We start from the raw sequence: 24844 nt of genomic DNA, 5'->3' as shown, positions 1-24844 counted from the left end.
ACAATGTGATATAACTAATGTATCTGATTACCATATATGGTCATGTGACCTCAATAATTTGCATAACTGGAATGTACTAAGTAATGCTGCAGATAGTGACATGCAACCAATGTTTATAATGAAGGCATCGGACAATGTGATATAACTAATGTATCTGATTACCATATATGGTCATGTGACCTCAATAATTTGCATAACTCTAATATCTTAAGTCTATTAAGATAGGGACATTCATCTGGTGCTATAATTATATTTTGTGATCAAAATGAGCAAAATATCAAGTCATCATGCATGTACATGTATCTGGTCATTATTTTATTAAATATTTATACTGGATTCTGCCGTAAATTCGCCCTGGGACGTAAAACGGCAGTTCAGGTTTTTAAAAAAATAAATGGGACCAAGAAATCACCCAAGGTTTTTCAAGGTTTTATTTTTAGTCCCCGTTCGGACGTAGTCGAAAACGGGGACTTATGTTTTTGCGTGTGTGCGTGCGTGCGTGCGTCCGTCCGTGATCACCTGTATCTCGAACATGCATGGACCGATTAAGTTCAAACTTCACTCATACATCACACATTATATGGGAAATTGAAATTGTCAATCCGTGTCAATGTTTTACTTTTTCAACTTCTTCTTGAAAACTACAAGCCTGAATGCTTTGATACTTGGTGTATATGTACCTTGGGTAGACCTCTCTCAGATTTGTTCATTTCATGATCATATCTTCAATTCTCTAATTTTGGTGAATATTTTTGTCATTTTTGGTAAAAAGTGATATTTTCAACTTCTTGTTGAAAACCACAAGTCCACTTGCTTTGATATTACATATATAGGTACTACATGTGGACCTCTCTCAGATTTGTTCATTTTGTAATGATATCTTCAATTCTCTAATTTTGGTGAATCTTTTTGTCATTTTTGGTAAAAAGTGATATTTTCAACTTCTTGTTGAAAACCACAAGTCCAATTGCTTTGATATTATTACATATATAGGTACTACATGTGGACCTCTCTCAGATTTGTTCATTTTGTAATGATATCTTTAATTATCTAATTTTGGTGAATATTTTTGTCATTTTTGGTAAAAAGTGATATTTTCTTCGTGTTAAAAACCACAATCATTTATGGTGAAAAATGATATTTTTGAATTCTTGTTGAAAACAGCAAGTCTCATTGCATTGATACTATGCATATTGTTCATTTCCTAATGATATCTTCTGTTCTTTAATTGAAATCTCAGCCGAGAGGCTGCTTGTTTTGAACTTCTTTTGGAATATACTTTTGTTACTAATAAAATGAAACAATATAATTGTATTTGGCGTAAAAGGTTTGTTAATGTAATTTTTTTGGAGAAAGATGCGTGGTTTACTTTTTAATGCAGCAAGAAAAACATGTATAAAATTTTAGATTAGCTATTGCAATAGTTTCTTTCGTTTTGGGTGGTCCAACTGCCGGTGTTGAAAATCGGAGTAGGCATATCTCAATGAAAATATAAGCCCCCCCCCCCCTCCCAGAATGTTTGATGATCATTTTTTGAGTTTTTCAACCCTAAATAAGGGCCAACCAGCCGTGAAACCGCCCAAGGCTTTTTGGGGGATGGGCGAATTTACGGCAGAATTCGGTAATTGTTAAACCATAACTACTTGGAACCACCCTGATCATTGCGTGCAGTTATATTTTTGATTTTAATGCCTCCAATACACAGGATTTCTTTCTAAGCTTTCTCTGATTTGATTATTTTTTCAGCTTGTAGTGATCAAAGTAAATTTATAGACTACCATATTGGAGAGCATTTTGGTATAGTTTTACTGAAAAGACAAGTTTTTTTTATTGCTCATAAATATTGATTTATGCAAATGAGATATTTTGATTTCTAACATGGCTAGGCCATTTCCACCAATCAGATCACAGTATGCCCATATTATAATCAACATATAAATTGAAATGAATAACTTCGTGAAACTTGATTCTGTTGTTAAATTTGAACCAAAAGTTGCATTGATTATATGTCATTTTTACTATCCGAAAATAGTTGCAGCAGTTACTGTTATCTTGAATCTGGTATTTTTCAGTTGTTTGGAGGGCAGTTAGTCAAATTATTATATTCATGCATTTAATGGTTGAGCAAACCAGTATGTTGGTGTTGGTGCCAGCTGGCATTGGCAGTGTTATAGAGGTAAGTGCTACATTTGTATTACTATTTAATTTTTGTTTTGATTTATAGTCATCAACTTGTTCACAGCTGTGGCATTTAAAATCTTAAATACTGGATAATGAGTTGCAATTACCAGTGTATCACACTAGTGTTATTTGCACTCCAAACAGATTGAGGCCACCATCAGCTGTGAAATATGAACACTGATAAACAGCTGGATATGCATCAAAGTCAAACATATTTAGCTTGATATGTAAAAAAAAAAGTAATACAGTCAAGCATATCCCTTGGAAAAAAGTGTTTTCACTCATTTCCTGTTGAGCCTAAGACTACAGTATGGTTACATGCCATATTAAACTATTTTACACAAAACAATTCTCCTAACAACTCAGATTAAGGAACATTTTGCTCCAATTGTTCAAGCTCCTCTGTTGACAAAGTCAAGCAAAATTTTTCATATTACCTATTGTTTGAAGCATGTTATCAACTTGACATTTTCAAACAGTAATTCAAGAGGAGAGTACCTTGGGTGAAAATGGATCCATGAGTGAACCTACCTTAAATTTTCCCCTCTGTTGGGTATAGTTTCTTATTGTATGTATTTGACATGCAAATAAGTTTACTTGTGTACTTTACACGTATCTATCGAGTATTAATTTGTATATCCTTACATTTATGTTTGGTATCTTCTACATGTAGGTCTCAGGATCTGTTAGGTATAGCTCTATCAAATCTGGTCCTTTTATGACATTAACTTCAATTATTGAATATTTTTGTCATTTTTTGTGAAATTGCTATTTTTCACTTCTTGAAATGAAGGTTGCACTTCTTTCAGAGTTGGTCATATTGTGGCAATACTTTCAATATAACTTCAGATATACTGTGGATAGGATTGCTTTCAATACAATGCATTAAAAACAGTATAGCTATATCAGCTGACAGGCTGCTTGTTTAGTGATTCATATTATTTATCTAATCCTATAGTACTTTTTCTCTAGGTTTGGAAAGTTACAAAAGCTTTCAAAGTGCATGTTGTCTGGTCAGGATGGATACCTTGGATATCATTTGGTGCTGTCACAGACTCTGAGAAAAAAACAGAAGAGTATGACTCTACAGCCATGCAGTACTTGTCGTATATTCTCTATCCATTGTGTATAGGGGGAGCTGTTTATTCACTGCTGTATGTTTCGCACAGAAGGTGAGATACGAATCTAAGCTGAATGTTGTGATCGCCATTGCTGTGGCCATTGCTGTGGCCATTGCTGTGGCACTCGGTGCAGCCATAGCTGTGGCCATTGCTGTGGCACTCGGTGCAGCCATAGCTGTGGTACTCTGTGCAGCCATAGCTGTGGTACTCTGTGCAGCCATAGCTGTGGTACTCTGTGCAGCCATAGCTGTGGCACTCTGTGCAGCCATAGCTGTGGTACTCTGTGCAGCCATAGCTGTGGTACTCTGTGCGACCATTGCTGTGGTACTCTGTGCAGCCATAGCTGTGGTACTCTGTGCAGCCATAGCTGTGGTACTCTGTGCAGCCATAGCTGTGGTACTCTGTGCGACCATTGCTGTGGTACTCTGTGCAGCCATAGCTGTGGCACTCTGTGCAGCCATTGCTGTGGTACTCGGTGCAGCCATTGCTGTGGTACTCGGTGCAGCCATTGCTGTGGTACTCTGTGCAGCCATAGCTGTGGCACTCGGTGCGGCCATAGCTGTGGTACTCGGTGCAGCCATTGCTGTGGCACTCGGTGCGGCCATTGCTGTGGTACTCTGTGCAGCCATTGCTGTGGCACTCGGTGCAGCCATAGCTGTGGTACTCTGTGCGACCATTGCTGTGGCACTCTGTGCAGCCATAGCTGTGGTACTCTGTGCGACCATTGCTGTGGCACTCGGTGCAGCCATTGCTGTGGCACTCGGTGCGGCCATTGCTGTGGTACTCTGTGCAGCCATTGCTGTGGTACTCTGTGCAGCCATAGCTGTGGTACTCTGTGCAGCCATAGCTGTGGTACTCGGTACGGCCATAGCTGTGGCACTCGGTGCGGCCATTGCTGTGGCACTCGGTGCGGCCATTGCTGTGGCACTCGGTGCGGCCATTGCTGTGGCACTCGGTGCGGCCATTGCTGTGGCACTCGGTGCGGCCATTGCTGTGGCACTCGGTGCGGCCATTGCTGTGGCACTCGGTGCGGCCATTGCTGTGGCACTCGGTGCGGCCATTGCTGTGGCACTCGGTGCGGCCATTGCTGTGGCACTCGGTGCGGCCATTGCTGTGGCACTCGGTGCGGCCATTGCTGTGGCACTCGGTGCGGCCATTGCTGTGGCACTCGGTGCGGCCATTGCTGTGGCACTCGGTGCGGCCATTGCTGTGGCACTCGGTGCGGCCATTGCTGTGGCACTCGGTGCGGCCATTGCTGTGGCACTCGGTGCGGCCATTGCTGTGGCACTCGGTGCGGCCATTGCTGTGGCACTCGGTGCGGCCATTGCTGTGGCACTCGGTGCGGCCATTGCTGTGGCACTCGGTGCGGCCATTGCTGTGGCACTCGGTGCGGCCATTGCTGTGGCACTCGGTGCGGCCATTGCTGTGGCACTCGGTGCGGCCATTGCTGTGGCACTCGGTGCGGCCATTGCTGTGGCACTCGGTGCGGCCATTGCTGTGGCACTCGGTGCGGCCATTGCTGTGGCACTCGGTGCGGCCATTGCTGTGGCACTCGGTGCGGCCATTGCTGTGGCACTCGGTGCGGCCATTGCTGTGGCACTCTGTGCGACCATTGCTGTGGCACTCTGTGCGACCATTGCTGTGGCACTCGGTACGGCCATTGCTGTGGCACTCGGTGCGGCCATTGCTGTGGCACTCGGTGCGGCCATTGCTGTGGCACTCGGTGCGGCCATTGCTGTGGCACTCGGTACGGCCATTGCTGTGGCACTCGGTGCGGCCATTGCTGTGGCACTCGGTGCGGCCATTGCTGTGGCACTCGGTGCGGCCATTGCTGTGGCACTCGGTGCGGCCATTGCTGTGGCACTCGGTGCGGCCATTGCTGTGGCACTCGGTGCGGCCATTGCTGTGGCACTCGGTGCGGCCATTGCTGTGGCACTCGGTGCGGCCATTGCTGTGGCACTCGGTGCGGCCATTGCTGTGGCACTCGGTGCGGCCATTGCTGTGGCACTCGGTGCGGCCATTGCTGTGGCACTCGGTGCGGCCATTGCTGTGGCACTCGGTGCGGCCATTGCTGTGGCACTCGGTGCGGCCATTGCTGTGGCACTCGGTGCGGCCATTGCTGTGGCACTCGGTGCGGCCATTGCTGTGGCACTCTGTGCGACCATTGCTGTGGCACTCGGTGCGGCCATTGCTGTGGCACTCGGTACGGCCATTGCTGTGGCACTCGGTGCGGCCATTGCTGTGGCACTCGGTACGGCCATTGCTGTGGCACTCGGTGCGGCCATTGCTGTGGCACTCGGTGCGGCCATTGCTGTGGCACTCGGTGCGGCCATTGCTGTGGCACTCGGTGCGGCCATTGCTGTGGCACTCGGTGCGGCCATTGCTGTGGCACTCGGTGCGGCCATTGCTGTGGCACTCGGTGCGGCCATTGCTGTAGCACTCGGTGCGGCCATTGCTGTGGCACTCGGTGCGGCCATTGCTGTGGCACTCGGTGCGGCCATTGCTGTGGCACTCGGTGCGGCCATTGCTGTGGTTGTGGTGGCAACAAGAAAGACATCAAACTTTTGAGCAAAGATTCCAATGATCCAAAAATCTGGCAATATTGAAGAAGGGATTGTCGTAGGAGCATATGGCCCTTTAACTACATCTTATACTTCAAGCAACTAAGGGCTGACATGTGGTTACATCACATCAAATTTTGGAATCTTTGCCTATAAAATTGAAATTATAACATTTGTAAGAATGTAAATTCCTTTGTTAAACATTAATACTAGTAATATTATTATTTTTCTATACTCACATATACATATAAATCAAAGTGTCAGTAAAGATGATTATGTGCTACTGCTGCTGCTGTTTTTATTACATTTAATGAAAAATATTTTGCTTCCTTTTCAGCTGGTACTCTTGGATAATCAGTAGTCTTGTAAATGGTGAGTGCATTCAGCTTACATATAGGCAGGATTCGGCCAGGATATATATAGGCTGTATAGACAGAATTTGGCAAGGATATAGGTGGGATATAGACAAGATATAAGGAGGATTCTGCCAGGGTATAGGCTGGATTCTGCCAGGGTATAGGTGGGGTATAGGCTTGATTCTGCCAGGGTATAGGTGGGGTATAGGCTGGATTCTGCCAGGGTATAGGTGGGGTATAGGCTGGATTCTGCCAGGGTATAGGTGGGGTATAGGCTGGATTCTGCCAGGGTATAGGTGGGGTATAGGCTGGATTCTGCCAGGGTATAGGTGGGGTATAGGCTGGATTCTGCCAGGGTATAGGTGGGGTATAGGCTGGATTCTGCCAGGGTATAGGTGGGGTATAGGCTGGATTCTGCCAGGGTATAGGTGGGGTATAGGCTGGATTCTGCCAGGGTATAGGTGGGGTATAGGCTGGATTCTGCCAGGGTATAGGTGGGGCATAGGCAGGATTCTGCCAGGGTATAGGTGGGGTATAGGCTGGATTCTGCCAGGGTATAGGTGGGGTATAGGCTGGATTCTGCCAGGGTATAGGTGGGGTATAGACTGGATTCTGCCAGGGTATAGGTTGGGTATAGGCTGGATTCTGCCAGGGTATAGGTGCGGTATAGGCAGGATTCTGCCAGGGTATAGGTGGGGCATAAGCAGGATTCTGCCAGGGTATAGGTGGGGTATAGGCTGAATTCTGCCAGGGTATAGGTGGGGTATAGGCTGGATTCTGCCAGGGTATAGGTGGGGTATAGGCTGGATTCTGCCAGGGTATAGGTGGGGTATAGGCTGGATTCTGCCAGGGTATAGGTGGGGTATAGGCTGGATTCTGCCAGGGTATAGGTGGGGTATAGGCTGGATTCTGCCAGGGTATAGGTGGGGTATAGGCTGGATTCTGCCAGGGTATAGGTGGGGCATAGGCTGGATTCTGCCAGGGTATAGGTGGGGCATAGGCTGGATTCTGCCAGGGTATAGGTGGGGCATAGGCTGGATTCTGCCAGGGTATAGGTGGGGCATAGGCTGGATTCTGCCAGGGTATAGGTGGATATAGGCTGGATTCTGCCAGGGTATAGGTGGGGTATAGGCTGGATTCTGCCAGGGTATAGGTGGGGTATAGGCTGGATTCTGCCAGGGTATAGGTGGGGTATAGGCTGGATTCTGCCAGGGTATAGGTGGGGTATAGGCTGGATTCTGCCAGGGTATAGGTGGGGCATAGGCTGGATTCTGCCAGGGTATAGGTGGGGCATAGGCTGGATTCTGCCAGGGTATAGGTGGGGTATAGGCTGGATTCTGCCAGGGTATAGATGGGGTATAGGCTAGATTCTGCCAGGGTATAGGTGGGGTATAGGCTGGATTCTGCCAGGGTATAGGTGGGGTATAGGCTGGATTCTGCCAGGGTATAGGTGGGGTATAGGCTGGATTCTGCCAGGGTATAGGTGGGGCATAGGCAGGATTCTGCCAGGGTATAGGTGGGGTATAGGCTGGATTCTGCCAGGGTATAGGTGGGGTATAGGCTGGATTCTGCCAGGGTATAGGTGGGGTATAGACTGGATTCTGCCAGGGTATAGGTTGGGTATAGGCTGGATTCTGCCAGGGTATAGGTGCGGTATAGGCAGGATTCTGCCAGGGTATAGGTGGGGCATAGGCTGGATTCTGCCAGGGTATAGGTGGGGCATAGGCTGGATTCTGCCAGGGTATAGGTGGGGCATAGGCTGGATTCTGCCAGGGTATAGGTGGGGCATAGGCTGGATTCTGCCAGGGTATAGGTGGGGCATAGGCTGGATTCTGCCAGGGTATAGGTGGGGCATAGGCTGGATTCTGCCAGGGTATAGGTGGGGCATAGGCTGGATTCTGCCAGGGTATAGGTGGATATAGGCTGGATTCTGCCAGGGTATAGGTGGATATAGGCTGGATTCTGCCAGGGTATAGGTGGGGCATAGGCAGGATTCTGCCAGGGTATAGGTTGGGTATAGGCTGGATTCTGCCAGGGTATAGGTGGGGTATAGGCTGGATTCTGCCAGGGTATAAGTGGGGTATAGGCTGGATTCTGTCAGCGTATAGGTGGGGCATAGGCAGGATTCTGCCAGGGTATAGGTGGGGTATATGCTGGATTCTGCCAGCGTATTGGTGGGGTATAGGCAGGATTCTGCCAGGGTATTGGTGGGGCATAGGCTGGATTCTGCCAGGGTATAGGTGGATATAGACTGGATTCTGCCAGGGTATAGGTGGGGCATAGGCAGGATTCTGCCAGGGTATAGGTTGGGTATAGGCTGGATTCTGCCAGGGTATAGGTGGGGTATAGGCTGGATTCTGCCAGCGTATTGGTGGGGCATAGGCTGGATTCTGCCAGGGTATAGGTGGGGCATAGGCAGGATTCTGCCAAGGTATAGGTTGGGTATAGGCTGGATTCTGCCAGGGTATAAGTGGGGTATAGGCTGGATTCTGTCAGCGTATAGGTGGGGTATAGGCTGGATTCTGTCAGCGTATAGGTGGGGCATAGGCAGGATTCTGCCAGGGTATAGGTGGGGTATAGGCTGGATTCTGCCAGGGTATAGATGGGGTATAGGCTAGATTCTGCCAGGGTATAGGTGGGGTATAGGCTGGATTCTGCCAGGGTATAGGTGGGGTATAGGCTGGATTCTGCCAGGGTATAGGTGGGGTATAGGCTGGATTCTGCCAGGGTATAGGTGGGGTATAGGCTGGATTATGCCAGAGTATAGGTGGGGTATAGGCTGGATTCTGCCAGGGTATAGGTGGGGTATAGGCTGGATTATGCCAGAGTATAGGTGGGGTATAGGCTGGATTCTGCCAGGGTATAGGTGGGGTATAGGCTGGATTTGGCCAGGGTATTTGACAGAATATAGACAGGGTATTAGCTTAATTCATTTGAAAGACATGAAATGTGCATTATCATTTATTTCTGTAGGTGTATATGCATTTGGTTTTCTGTTCATGCTTCCGCAACTCTTTGTCAATTACAAGGTAAAAGCAGTTTTTTTTCAATTTTCTTTAAAACAACAATGAAAAGTGAATGATTAAGATTATATACTGTGAAATACTTTATTTCCGCTTAGAGTTCATTTTCGCTATTTTTGCTGAAAAGATGAATCAGGGAAAATAAAATCCATTAAATCTACTTTTTTTGTATATTTTACATTCAACTCATCAAAAATCAGGGAAAATAAAATCCATTAAATCTACTTTTTTTGTATATTTTACATTCAACTCATCAAAAATCAGTGAATATAAAATCCATTAAATCTACTTTTTTTGTATATTTTACATTCAACTCATCAAAAATCAGGGAAAATAATTCCATACAAAACAGAAAAAATTCCTTTTCAGTGAAAATTAATTCCAGCTAAAATAAAATATTTTGCAGTACACAAAGTGTTACACATTCATAACTGACAATAGCAATTAGTAGTAAAACATGCTATATACTTTGCAATACTGTCTGAGACTGCAAAATAAACATGAATTAGTGAGTGTGTCAAAATGAGAAACTGTCATTGTAAATATGTGATTGGCATTTTGGAATGTACTACTTTGAATGTATGGACACTTGTTTACATTGTCAACAGTTATTTGATTATAAATTAAAATAGTGTTTTTATTGTTTTACCATGTGATATTGTTTTTATTGTTTTACCATGTGATAGTGTTTTTGACTCCCATGTGCGAAGCACAAAATGGGAGTCTTTGCAGTTAGTGTGTCTGTATGTGTGTATGTGTGTGTGTATGTGTGTATGTGTGTCCGACTGTTCCACTGCTATCTCAAGAACCATACATCGGTTTTTGATGAAACTTGGTGCATAGATGCTCTGGGCCAATGCGCAGATTTGATTAGGTTTTGGTAAAAATCCATGCTCGTTAATTACCTAATTTGCATGATAATTAGCTAATTTTTAGCTGTTCTATGACTGTTCCACTGATATCTAAAGAACCACTCATTGGATTTTGATGAAACTTGGTACATAGATGCTCTGAACATATGCGCAGATTTGATTAATTTTTGGTAAAAATCCGTGCATATTAATTACCTAATTTGCATGATAATTAGCTATTTTTTAGTGGTTCCATGACTGTTCCACTGATATCTAAACAACCACTCATTGGATTTTGATGAAACTTGGTACATAGATGCTCTGAACTAATGCTAGGTTTTGATTAGTTTTTGGTAATAATCCGTGGATACTAATTACCTAATTTGCATAATGATTAGTCAATTTTCGGTTTTTCCACTGATATCTCAAGTACTAATCATCACATTTCAATGAAACTTGGTACATAGATGTCATACGACACTGCACAGACCTGATAGTTTTTATGGTAATATCAGTACATATTAATTACCTAATTTGCATAATTAATTAATTTTCAGCATTTGATATAAGTAGTTAGCATTACATTTCAATGAAAATTGGTACTTACATACTCAAGGACTATGCAGAGATTGATTGTTTTCGATAAATATTTGTGCATATTAATCACCTAATTTGCATAATTAGTTAATTTTCAGCTTTTCCACGGGTATCTCAAGTACTAATCATCGCATTTCAATGAAACTTGGTACATAGATCCTTTAGGACTATGCAGAGACCTGATTAGTTTTAGGGTAAATAATTGTGCATATTAATTACCTAATTTGCATAATTAATTTTCAGCTTTTCTACTGATATCTAAAGTACTAATCATCACATTTCAATGAATCTAGAATTATGCAGACCCAATTAGTTTCCGGTAAATATTTGTGCATATTAATCACCTAATTTGCATAATTAACCAACTTTCACACTGATATCTCAGGTACTATACATCACATATCAATGAATGTACATGGATGCTGTAGGACAATAGACAGACCTGAATAATTGTGGGTTAAAATCTGTACATATTAATTACCTAATTTGCATAATTAACCAATTTTAAGCTTTCACACTGATATCTAAAGCACCGTAAAAACTCCAAAATTTCGACCGGTTTTAAATAATTGGTGTTAGAAATGTGACGTGTTTTTAGAGTCAAAATTAAGGTGCATTTTCGGACGGTCGAATTTTTCAGAATAGAAATCAGCAAATGAAAAAATGGGGATGATAGACAGTGTGCTTCATTAGTTTTTAAAAAATGCAATGTCCGTCAATTGACGTAAACTTCCTCATGTTTCACGGTAAAAGCAAAGGTCGTGGCCGAGTTGTAACTCAAAATCTAAACAAAGTCATCAATCAGTGAGTATGACAAGCAAAACAAAACATCAAGACGCGGAGAAGAGGTCAGCACAAAACTAATAGGTCAAAAGACAAAGCTGTCTCGCACTACCTAGGAAAACTTGCGAATGTTCGAAGTACAGGTACCCATTGGACAAAAGATACATGGAAGTTTAGCAAACTATCTCCCCGACCCAGTGCAATGTATCCGGTTAGAATCAAAGCTCACGTGTCCCTTATTTGAGGGACCAAATTCTGCCGTAAATTCGCCCTTGGATTAAAAAATAAAATGGGATTTAAGAAAATGAAATGGGACTTTTAAGGTGTATTTTGGCGTCATTTTTCGGACATTTCAATCAATCCTGCCGGCTAAAATAGAGTAAGTTTTACCGTAGTCATTGACGTCTGTCTATTCAAGAGTACACGTGTATGATTTTTATCGTGACTAGCGTGAGCGGGTAAGCTTCCTTTCGAGAATGAGCTGTTATCACTGTGAACAATGTTAAATTATTCTTCAGATGACCAGTTTATTTTTTAAAAACAACAAATTTTTTTATTTAAAAAAAATCATGCCGTTTTCGCATCAAAATCCAAGCCAAAATATCGTACTACAACATCAATCTCTTCCGCATTGCGTTCAATAACATTAACATATTTAAATAAGCTATGGTAATTTGAACACGTTGGCATCATCCAGCTTTTTGATTGGTTAATTAGCGATTTGACCTATTTGACCTATTTGACCTAAGAGAACATGGCGGATATCCTACAGCATCAAACGTTTATACGAGACCGGAATCATTCGCTTACGATGAGACTAAGTTGACTTTTATTTGTATTTCATAACCATTCAACAAATTTATTTTGTGTACATTATTATAATCACTACTGAGTACAGTAATAATCAACAATTCAGAAACGCAGCATGCCGAGATTTTTGTGTTCGTTTTTATTTGAAACTTCGTTTATTTAGAATATATTTTCGTTACCAATAAAATAAAAATCTCTCAGTCAATCAGAAACCCGGATTTATGCCTTCGAGGAAGGTCCCGTTTGAACGCTCACATTGGGGTTTTTTTCGTTTGGGGGAAAACTAAAACTGGTCGCAATTTTCGAATAAAAATGAGTCGGCAATTTTTAGTGGAGTCGAAAATTTGGAGGTAAATAAAACACCGAAACCCGGCAAATAAATAGGCGTTCGAATTTTTAAAGGGGTCGAAATTTTGGAGTTTTCACGGTACTAATTATTCCATTTCAATGAAACTTAGTACAAAGATGCTCTAGGACAATGTACAAACCTAATTAGTTTGGGGTAAAAATCTGTTCATATTAATTCCCTAATAAGCATAATAATTCATAATTTTTTGGTTCTAATCACATTTCAATTAAACTTGGAGACATATATTTTCTGTTACATTGCGCAGACCTCATTAGTTTTACACTCAAATCTGGTCATATTAATTTTCTGATTTGCATAATTAGATTTCAGCTAAGTAATTTCGAATTATATTTAATGTGTTTCCAATACTCTCAGCACATGGGAGTTCTTTCTAAGCTTTCTTTGATTATATATTGTAAGATGTTAAATTGTTTATTTTACACAAACAATTTTGCTTCTAGCAATTCAGTTTTCAGAGCATTTTGCTCGACTACACAGGCATTTAATTGTTGTCATTCAAAGCCATTGGGTTAACTTATTTAATCAGTGGTCATAAATACTCCACATTGCCTCTTAGTAATTTTAACAGTTGTCAATGGTATAAGAATTCCACTATTAGGCATGTTAGGAATTGCAAACTCCAAAATTTTCAAATTTGAACCAGTATGGTTCAAAATGGCTGCCAAACGGTATGGTTCAATCTGTGAACAGTGAAATCATTCTCTTCCATCACACAATTCCCAGTTCCCGAATTGAGTTTGCGCTTTCATTGTTTGTGCGCTTGCTGAGATCAATGAACTGAAAGGTAGGACAGATTTCAAACATTCCTAACAGTACACCAAACATCAATGTTTCCAACTCACAACCTCAAAATTCCCCTAAAAAAACTGCCATCATTATTCAACTAACTCGTACCAGCTTCTGCAAATTTGCACACTATTCTGCCTAAGCAAGAATAATGAACATGCAAATTATCTTTGGCTATAGCGTAATGTTTTCAAATTTGTTGGGGTTATTTTGTGAGTTGAAAAACTATGTCACGTTCATATTTTCTCAGTTGTCTTAAATACACTGTAGTTCTTCCAGCTGCCCTTGTTTGTACCCACCCACACTCACTCCACTATCTTTAAAAAACTGTTTCAAATGCCGCTGACTTCTTCTGGGGTATCATGTCTGCCAGTGTTCTTTTGACTTGTTATATTTCTGTCCTACCCTCGTCCAATGCTGGGTAGGTTACGCATGCGCTAATAGAATTACATTGCAGTAATTCAGGAATCTGGAATTAGGGATTTATTTCTCACAACTATGCTTATTTTTCAGTTGAAATCTGTTGCACATTTGCCTTGGAGAGCATTCATGTACAAGGTAAGTTATCTAGAAATCTAGAACAGAAGATATGCCTGCCAGCCTGGTATACAGTCTGGTGACATGTATGCCGGCCAGCCTGGTACACAGTGTGGTGAAGTGTATGCCTTCCAACCTGGTACACAGTGTGGTGAAGTGTATGCCTTCCAGCCTGGTACAGTGTGGAGACATATATGTCTTCCAACCTGGTACACACTGTGGTGACATGTATGCCTTCCAACCTGGTACACACTGTGGTGACATGTATGCCTTCCAACCTGGTATACAGTGTGGTGACATGTATGCCTTCCAACCTGGTACACAGTGTGGTGAAGTGTATGCTTTCAAACCTGGTAAACAGTGTGGTGACATGTATGCCTTCCAACCTGGTATACAGTGTGGTGACATGTATGCCTTCCAACCTGGTACACAGTGTGGAGACATATATGTCTTCCAACCTGGTACACACTGTGGTGACATGTATGCCTTTCAACCTGGTATACAGTGTGGTGACATGTATGCCTTCCAACCTGGTACACACTGTGGTGACATGTATGCCTTTCAACCTGGTATACAGTGTGGTGACATGTATGCCTTCCAACCTGGTACACAGTGTGGTGAAGTGTATGCCTTCCAACCTGGTACACAGTGTGGTGAAGTGTATGCCTTCCAACCTGGTACACAATGTGGTGACATGTATGCCTTCCAACCTGGTACACAGTGTGGTAACATGTATGCCTTCCAACCTGGTATACAGTGTGGTGACATGTATGCCTTCCAACCTGGTATACAGTGTGGTGACATGTATGCCTTCCAACCTGGTACACAGTGTGGTGACAAGTGGTATACAGTGTGGTGACATGTATGCCTTCCAACCTGGTATACAGTGTGGTGACATGTATGCCTTCCAACCTGGTACACACTGTGGTGACATGTATGCCTTCCAACCTAGTATACAGTGTGGTGACATGTATACCTTCCAACCAGGTACACAGTGTGGTAACATGGATGCCTTCCAACCTGGTATACAGTGTGGTGACATGTATGCCTTCCAACCTGGTACACAGTGTGGTAACATGTATGCCTTCCAACCTGGTATACAGTGTGGTGACATGTATGCCTTCCAACCTGGTACACACTGTGGTGACATGTATGCCTTCCAACCCGGTACACAGTGTGGTGACATGTATGCCTTCCAACCTGGTACACAGTGTGGTGACATGTATGCCTTCCAACCTGGTATACAGTGTGGTGACATGTATGCCTTCCAACCTGGTATACAGTGTGGTGACATGTATGCCTTCCAACCTGGTACACAGTGTGGTGAAGTGTATGCCTTCCAACCTGGTACACAGTGTGGTGAAGTGTGTGCCTTTCAACCTGGTACACAGTGTGGTGACATGTATGCCTTCCAACCTGGTACACAGTGTGGTGACATGTATGCCTTCCAACCTGGTACACAGTGTGGTGACATGTATGCCTTCCAACCTGGTACACAGTCTGGTGAAGTGTATGCCTTCCAACCTGGTACAGTCTGGTGAAGTGTATGCCTTCCAACCTGGTACACAGTCTGGTGAAGTGTATGCCTTCCAACCTGGTACACAGTCTGGTGACATATATGCCTTCCAACCTGGTATACAGTGTGGTGACATGTATGCCTTCCAACCTGGTACACAGTGTGGTGATATGTATGCCTTCCAACCTGGTATACAGTGTGGTGACATGTATGCCTTCCAACCTGGTACACAGTGTGGTGATATGTATGCCTTCCAACCTGGTACACAGTGTGGTGACATGTATGCCTTCCAACCTGGTATACAGTGTGGTGACATGTATGCCTTCCAACCTGGTATACAGTGTGGTGACATGTATGCCTTCCAACCTGGTATACAGTGTGGTGACATGTATGCCTTCCAACCTGGTACACAGTGTGGTGACATGTATGCCTTCCAACCTGGTACACAGTGTGGTGACATGTATGCCTTCCAACCTGTAGTTTTGTTCCTAATATAACTAATATTGATAACATCCTTAATCTAGTTATTTTTGTCACACAGGCTTTTAATACATTCATTGATGATGTGTTTGCATTCATTATCACTATGCCAACTGCACATCGATTAGCATGTTTCCGTGACGACCTGGTATTTGTAGTTTACCTATACCAAAGATGGTGAGTTTGCTGTTATTATAACTTGGGCATTATATCAGCATGACTTTGCATTGTCAAAAAAATGGAAGATTATCTTTAATCAAAAACTGTATGCTATACATCTCCACAAGCAGTAATTTTAGTCTATTGCAGTCATGACACTAATTAGAAATTGGGAACATTTGCTTTGCTGACATTATTGGAGGAAAACAAAAGTATTAGACATTTTGATCACATGAGGGCGTACTTTCCATGTCATCATTTGGTACCATAGACCATGGAGATAAAATAGAGAAGGAGTAACAGCCAAAATCCTCCTAAACTTCTTTTGTTTTAGTCAAGTTTAATCCCATAATTCCCTTTGTCTTACCGTCCTTTCACCCCAGGATCGTCGCCGATGCGTAATTTACTCTCAAGCGTTGCTGCGTACAGTAAACACTCCAAGGGGTTGTTTTACGGTGTCGCAGTAAATGTCAAAGGGCATAAAGTATGCACAGAACTTTTATACTTATCGTGTTTGTGAGAACGGAAAAGTTGGAATTTTGGAAATCGGACAATTTCTTGTTAAGTTCATGTAATTTTTCGTATTTTAGCGCATTTTTGAATCGGCAATATTGTAATGTTTCTAAATCTTGCTAGTAATGATTTTTTAGTCCAAAATAAAGCTTGTTTATTGATCTTTGCAATGGTGCATGACATGGACCGCACCACGTTGTACCAGAGACTGAATTTTGAGGTTTGAAATGACATTTTTTGAAGTTAATACCCTGTGTATGTCCTACTTCTTGTGGCAGTGTGTCAATTTTCTTTATACACAATGTACAAGAAATTCGCTCCATTTTTTTTTTTCGAGCAATCGTTTCGTTCACAACAAAACAATTCTTCGTCTGTAATATGTTCTTCGATTTCGTTTATGTATTCTGAATTGAAGGATATAGCAGTTTCGGTATCATCGTCAAACCCATGGGCGTTATCGGTCATCGCCATATTTATTTATAAGAATTTGACTTGAATTGTCACGAAAATTACCGAGTGCTGCCGAAGGCGTCCGTAATATGCTAATACATGGTAATCCTCACTGCGCTAAGAGGAAACTGTCCTCCTTGGTCCGTTCGTCAAATAAACTCCCTGATCTATGTACAAACAGCTGCGACCATCCTGGTACCTTTGATCTAAGCTTGGCTGTGACTCCTTCTCTTTTTACCTCCATGCTTTATTCTAAATGTATGATACTTTTTTTTTTTTTTTTTTTTTTGCCAGGCGACAGTTGTGGACATTGAGTGTCACTGCTGCTCTCCTTCACCTTTTTATTTTGTACTGCTAGTGCTAGTGCTAGTGCTGACACATAGTGCATTTTTGCCATAGAAGTCATATTCATGTTTGGGACTACATGACAGGGCTGTGTGGCCATATCTCTATCAAATGGCAATTTTAATGCGCTATCCTGACGTCTACCAGGCTCGGTCGAACACAAGCAACTGCGGACCTTAACCAAGGTTCCCCCAAAGTCGCATTTGTTAGTGAATGAATCTTGGCCAGTGAACCTAGCCTTCCCATTGAGTCTGTGGCACACTCACCCAGGGTAGGGGTCAATGTTCAGCCTAAGTAGGATTTGAACTTGCGTCTAACGATCATGAGTCTGATGCGATGCACTATGCTACCAGTACCAGCTATCAATCTGTGAACTGTGATACTTTATGTGAATTTTCTGTGATAGACAAGGTTATAAAGGTGTCGAGAAAAGGTTAAACTGAATGAAATGAGATTTGCTTCAATCAACTACACTGAAAAGCAATAAACTTCAGTTTTTGGTAACATTTTGGGCAACTTTACTATCCTATCTTCTTTCACTGTTTTTTTCTATGATATCCCCAGCTAAAACACTTAATCTTTCCCCCAGTGACGTTGGCATTAGCCGATTCAATGCCATTGTAACTTCTTGCTTTTAGTTTGCATTATTCACCTCTAAACTGCCTTGTGTATTTGATCCATGCTTGCTAGTTTGTGGTTTTCAGCAAAGTCTACTGTAAAGTACTTTATTGTCACATTTCCGCTGACTGGATGAATCAGTGAAAATGAAATCCAGTAGAAGTGCTTTTAATTTAATTTGTCATTAATATCATACTGAACAGCTAAAATGTATTTTCAGGAAAGTATGTTACTGTAATATAAATGTGTATTTATATTATAGGCTGTATCCTGTTGATAAGAAGAGGGTCAATGAATATGGAATATCATATGAAAACAAGACAGATGAAAGCAAATCATCAAAACAACATCAAGACTAGAAGATATTTATTAATAATTAATTGTAGAATTTATAGAAAATTTATCTGACTTAATAATGATCAAGAAATATCTAAAAGATATCCATGATACAACTATGATAATATTTGATTGTAAGCATAAAAAAAAACATGTTTAATTTATCAGAGATATCAAAATTTATTATTGGTAATGTTGCACTTGGAATCATTCTTAAAGTTACTTGAGCTCTTGCAACTATTTACTATGAAATATTTGAAATATTTTCAATAATCCCATTTGATTGTTCAATTTTATTTGTGAAACATTTGAAAAGTGTATCAATACTGAGTCAATGCAACAGTCAACCTAACAGTCAGACCAATCAGAGAGCAGCTTGCAGTGTGTCTGATTGGCTCCCCAGTCCTAGCACCTAACAATCAGACCAATCAGAGAGCAGCTTGCAGTGTGTCTGATTGGCTCCCCAATCCTAACACCTAACAATCAGACCAATCAGAGAGCAGCTTGCATTGTGTCTGATTGGCTTCCCAATCCTAGCACCTAACAATCAGCCCAATCAGAGAGCAGCTTGTAGTGTGTCTGATTGGCTCCCCAGTCCTAGCACCTAACAATCAGACGAATCAGAGAGCAGCTTGCAGTGTGTCTGATTGGCTCCTTAAGCCTAGCACCTACCAATCAGAGAGCAGCTTGCAGTGTGTCTGATTGGCTCCTCAAGCCTAGTACCTAACAATCAGACCAATCAAGGAGCAACTTGCAGTGTGTCTGATTGGCTCCTTGAGCCTAGTACCTAACAATCAGACCAGTCAGAGAACAACTTGCATTGTGTCTGATTGGCTCCTCAATCCTAGCACCTACCAATCAGAGAGCAGCTTGCAGTGTGTCTGATTGGCTCCTCAAGCCTAGTACCTAACAATCAGACCAATCAAGGAGCAACTTGCAGTGTGTCTGATTGGCTCCTTGAGCCTAGTACCTAATAATCAGACCAATCGGAGAGAAGCTTGCATTGTGTCTGATTGGCTCCTCAATCCAAGCACCTAACAATCAGACCAGTCAGAGAACAACTTGCATTGTGTCTGATTGGCTCCTCAATCCTAGCACCTAACAATCAGAGAGCAGCTTGCAGTGTGTCTGATTGGCTCCTCAATCTTAGTACCTAACAATCAGACCAATCAGAGAGCAGCTTGCATTGTGTCTGATTGGCTACCCAACCCTAACACCTAACAGTCAGACCATTCAGAGAGCAGCTTGCATTGTGTCTGATTGGTTCTCCAATCCTAACGCCTAACAGTCGGATCATTTAGAGAGCAGCTTGCATTGTGTCTGATTGGTTCCACAATCCTAGCACCTAACAGTCAGACCATTCAGAGAGCAGCTTGCATTGTGTCTGATTGGTTCTACAATCCTAACACCTAACAGTCAGACCATTCAGAGAGCAGCTTGCATTGTGTCTGATTGGTTCCCCAATCCTAACGCCTAACAGTCAGACCATTCAGAGAGCAGCTTGCATTGTGTCTGATTGGCTACCCAACCCTAACACCTAACAGTCAGACCAATCAGAGAGCAGCTTGCATTGTGTCTGATTGGTTCCACAATCCTAGCACCTAACAATCAGGCCAATCAGAGAGCAGCTTGCATTGTGTCTGATTGGTTCCCCAATCCTAACACCTAACAATCAGACCAATCAGAGAGCAGCTTGCATTGTGTCTGATTGGTTCCCCAATTCTAACGCCTAACAGTCAGACCAATCAGAGAGCAGCTTGCATTGTGTCTGATTGGTTCCACAATCCTCGCACCTAACAATCAGGCCAATCAGAGAGCAGCTTGCATTGTGTCTGATTGGCTACCCAATCCTAACAGTCAGACCATTCAGAGAGCAGCTTGCATTGTGTCTGATTGGCTCCTCAATCCTAGCACCTAACAATCAGACCAATCAGAGAGCAGCTTGCAGTGTGTCTGATTGGCTCCTCAAGCCTAGTACCGAACAATCAGACCAATCAGAGAGCAACTTGCAGTGTGTCTGATTGGCTCCTCAAGCCTAGCACCTAACAGTCAGACGAATCAGAGAGCAGCTTGCATTGTGTCTGATTGGCTACCCAACCCTAACACCTAACAATCAGACCAATCAGAGAGCAGCTTGCATTGTGTCTGATTGGCTACCCAACCCTAACACCTAACAGTCAGACGAATCACAGAGCAGCTTGCAAAGTGTCTGATTGGCTACCCAATCCTAACACCTAACAGTCAGACCATTCAGAGAGCAGCTTGCATTGTGTCTGATTGGTTCTCCAATCCTAACGCCTAACAGTCAGACCATTTAGAGAGCAGCTTGCATTGTGTCTGATTGGTTCCACAATCCTAGCACCTAACAATCAGACCAATCAGAGAGCAGCTTGCATTGTGTCTGATTGGTTCCACAATCCTAACACCTAACAATCAGACCAATCAGAGAGCAGCTTGCATTGTGTCTGATTGGTTCCCCAATCCTCGCACCTAACAATCAGGCCAATCAGAGAGCAGCTTGCATTGTGTCTGATTGGCTACCCAATCCTAACAGTCAGACCATTCAGAGAGCAGCTTGCATTATGTCTAATTGGTTCCACAATCCTAGCACCTAACACTCAGACCAATCAGAGAACATCTTGCATTGTGTCTGATTGGTTCCCCAATCCTAGCACCTAACAATCAGACCAATCAGAGAGCAGCATGCATTGTGTCTGATTGGTTCCCCAATCCTAACACCTAACAGTCAGACCAATCAGAGAGCAGCTTGCATTGTGTCTGATTGGTTCTCCAATCCTAACGCCTAACAGTCGGACCATTTAGAGAGCAGCTTGCATTGTGTCTGATTGGTTCCACAATCCTAACACCTAACAATCAGACCAATCAGAGAGCAGCTTGCATTGTGTCTGATTGGTTCTCCAATCCTAACGCCTAACAGTCAGACCATTTAGAGAGCAGCTTGCATTGTGTCTGATTGGTTCCACAATCCTAGCACCTAACAGTCAGACCATTCAGAGAGCAGCTTGCATTGTGTCTGATTGGTTCCACAATCCTCGCACCTAACAATCAGGCCAATCAGAGAGCAGCTTGCATTGTGTCTGATTGGTTCCCCAATCCTAACGCCTAACAGTCAGACCATTCAGAGAGCAGCTTGCATTGTGTCTGATTGGCTACCCAACCCTAACACCTAACAGTCAGACCAATCAGAGAGCAGCTTGCATTGTGTCTGATTGGTTCCACAATCCTAGCACCTAACAATCAGGCCAATCAGAGAGCAGCTTGCATTGTGTCTGATTGGTTCCCCAATCCTAACACCTAACAATCAGACCAATCAGAGAGCAGCTTGCATTGTGTCTGATTGGTTCCCCAATTCTAACGCCTAACAGTCAGACCAATCAGAGAGCAGCTTGCATTGTGTCTGATTGGTTCCACAATCCTCGCACCTAACAATCAGGCCAATCAGAGAGCAGCTTGCATTGTGTCTGATTGGCTACCCAATCCTAACAGTCAGACCATTCAGAGAGCAGCTTGCATTGTGTCTGATTGGCTCCTCAATCCTAGCACCTAACAATCAGACCAATCAGAGAGCAGCTTGCAGTGTGTCTGATTGGCTCCTCAAGCCTAGTACCGAACAATCAGACCAATCAGAGAGCAACTTGCAGTGTGTCTGATTGGCTCCTCAAGCCTAGCACCTAACAGTCAGACGAATCAGAGAGCAGCTTGCATTGTGTCTGATCGGCTACCCAACCCTAACACCTAACAATCAGACCAATCAGAGAGCAGCTTGCATTGTGTCTGATTGGCTACCCAACCCTAACACCTAACAGTCAGACGAATCACAGAGCAGCTTGCAAAGTGTCTGATTGGCTACCCAATCCTAACACCTAACAGTCAGACCATTCAGAGAGCAGCTTGCATTGTGTCTGATTGGTTCTCCAATCCTAACGCCTAACAGTCAGACCATTTAGAGAGCAGCTTGCATTGTGTCTGATTGGTTCCACAATCCTAGCACCTAACAATCAGACCAATCAGAGAGCAGCTTGCATTGTGTCTGATTGGTTCCACAATCCTAACACCTAACAATCAGACCAATCAGAGAGCAGCTTGCATTGTGTCTGATTGGTTCCCCAATCCTCGCACCTAACAATCAGGCCAATCAGAGAGCAGCTTGCATTGTGTCTGATTGGCTACCCAATCCTAACAGTCAGACCATTCAGAGAGCAGCTTGCATTATGTCTAATTGGTTCCACAATCCTAGCACCTAACACTCAGACCAATCAGAGAACATCTTGCATTGTGTCTGATTGGTTCCCCAATCCTAGCACCTAACAATCAGACCAATCAGAGAGCAGCATGCATTGTGTCTGATTGGTTCCCCAATCCTAACACCTAACAGTCAGACCAATCAGAGAGCAGCTTGCATTGTGTCTGATTGGTTCCCCAATCCTAACACCTAACAGTCAGACCAATCAGAGAGCAGCTTGCATTGTGTCTGATTGGTTCTCCAATCCTAACGCCTAACAGTCGGACCATTTAGAGAGCAGCTTGCATTGTGTCTGATTGGTTCCACAATCCTAACACCTAACAATCAGACCAATCAGAGAGCAGCTTGCATTGTGTCTGATTGGTTCTCCAATCCTAACGCCTAACAGTCAGACCATTTAGAGAGCAGCTTGCATTGTGTCTGATTGGTTCCACAATCCTAGCACCTAACAGTCAGACCATTCAGAGAGCAGCTTGCATTGTGTCTGATTGGTTCCACAATCCTCGCACCTAACAATCAGGCCAATCAGAGAGCAGCTTGCATTGTGTCTGATTGGCTACCCAATCCTAACAGTCAGACCATTCAGAGAGCAGCTTGCATTATGTCTAATTGGTTCCACAATCCTAGCACCTAACACTCAGACCAATCAGAGAACATCTTGCATTGTGTCTGATTGGTTCCCCAATCCTAGCACCTAACAATCAGACCAATCAGAGAGCAGCTTGCATTGTGTCTGATTGGTTCCCCAATCCTAACACCTAACAGTCAGACCAATCAGAGAGCAGCTTGCATTATGTCTAATTGGTTCCACAATCCTAGCACCTAATACTCAGACCAATCAGAGAGCAGCTTGCATTGTGTCTGATTGGTTCCACAATCCTAGCACCTAACAGTCAGACCATTCAGAGAGCAGCTTGCATTGTGTCTGATTGGTTCCACAATCCTAACGCCTAACAGTCAGACCATTCAGAGAGCAGCTTGCATTGTGTCTGATTGGTTCCACAATCCTAGCACCTAACAATCAGACCAATCAGAGAGCAGCTTGCATTGTGTCTGATTGGTTCCACAATCCTAACACCTAACAATCAGACCAATCAGAGAGCAGCTTGCATTGTGTCTGATTGGTTCCCCAATCCTCGCACCTAACAATCAGGCCAATCAGAGAGCAGCTTGCATTGTGTCTGATTGGCTACCCAATCCTAACAGTCAGACCATTCAGAGAGCAGCTTGCATTATGTCTAATTGGTTCCACAATCCTAGCACCTAACACTCAGACCAATCAGAGAACATCTTGCATTGTGTCTGATTGGTTCCCCAATCCTAGCACCTAACAATCAGACCAATCAGAGAGCAGCATGCATTGTGTCTGATTGGTTCCCCAATCCTAACACCTAACAGTCAGACCAATCAGAGAGCAGCTTGCATTGTGTCTGATTGGTTCCCCAATCCTAACACCTAACAGTCAGACCAATCAGAGAGCAGCTTGCATTGTGTCTGATTGGTTCTCCAATCCTAACGCCTAACAGTCGGACCATTTAGAGAGCAGCTTGCATTGTGTCTGATTGGTTCCACAATCCTAACACCTAACAATCAGACCAATCAGAGAGCAGCTTGCATTGTGTCTGATTGGTTCTCCAATCCTAACGCCTAACAGTCAGACCATTTAGAGAGCAGCTTGCATTGTGTCTGATTGGTTCCACAATCCTAGCACCTAACAGTCAGACCATTCAGAGAGCAGCTTGCATTGTGTCTGATTGGTTCCACAATCCTCGCACCTAACAATCAGGCCAATCAGAGAGCAGCTTGCATTGTGTCTGATTGGCTACCCAATCCTAACAGTCAGACCATTCAGAGAGCAGCTTGCATTATGTCTAATTGGTTCCACAATCCTAGCACCTAACACTCAGACCAATCAGAGAACATCTTGCATTGTGTCTGATTGGTTCCCCAATCCTAGCACCTAACAATCAGACCAATCAGAGAGCAGCTTGCATTGTGTCTGATTGGTTCCCCAATCCTAACACCTAACAGTCAGACCAATCAGAGAGCAGCTTGCATTATGTCTAATTGGTTCCACAATCCTAGCACCTAATACTCAGACCAATCAGAGAGCAGCTTGCATTGTGTCTGATTGGTTCCACAATCCTAGCACCTAACAGTCAGACCATTCAGAGAGCAGCTTGCATT

At 43.3% G+C, this 24844-nt stretch overlaps 1 protein-coding gene across 1 annotated transcript in view; it reads left to right on the top strand.

The window, feature by feature from the left end:
- Positions 1 to 18666, top strand: part of LOC102801880 (lipid scramblase CLPTM1L-like) — a 44003-nt gene extending 25337 nt beyond the window's left edge. Inside the window, exons 9-15 of the mRNA XM_085500729.1 lie at positions 2073 to 2176; positions 3154 to 3353; positions 6201 to 6235; positions 9193 to 9248; positions 13953 to 13997; positions 16034 to 16149; positions 18320 to 18666. Of these exons, the coding sequence (XP_085356855.1) occupies positions 2073 to 2176; positions 3154 to 3353; positions 6201 to 6235; positions 9193 to 9248; positions 13953 to 13997; positions 16034 to 16149; positions 18320 to 18416 (653 nt within the window). The 3' untranslated portion in view covers positions 18417 to 18666. The remainder of the gene's footprint in view (positions 1 to 2072; positions 2177 to 3153; positions 3354 to 6200; positions 6236 to 9192; positions 9249 to 13952; positions 13998 to 16033; positions 16150 to 18319) is intronic.
- Positions 18667 to 24844: the final 6178 nt, after the last annotated feature.

The sequence above is a fragment of the Saccoglossus kowalevskii genome, chromosome 6 (genome assembly GCF_978046115.1).
Source record: "Saccoglossus kowalevskii chromosome 6, keSacKowa6.1, whole genome shotgun sequence".
In the NCBI taxonomy this organism is placed as follows: Eukaryota; Metazoa; Hemichordata; class Enteropneusta; family Harrimaniidae; genus Saccoglossus; species Saccoglossus kowalevskii.
Note: the sequence above shows the minus strand (reverse complement) of the source record. Positions and strands in the feature narration are given on the sequence as shown.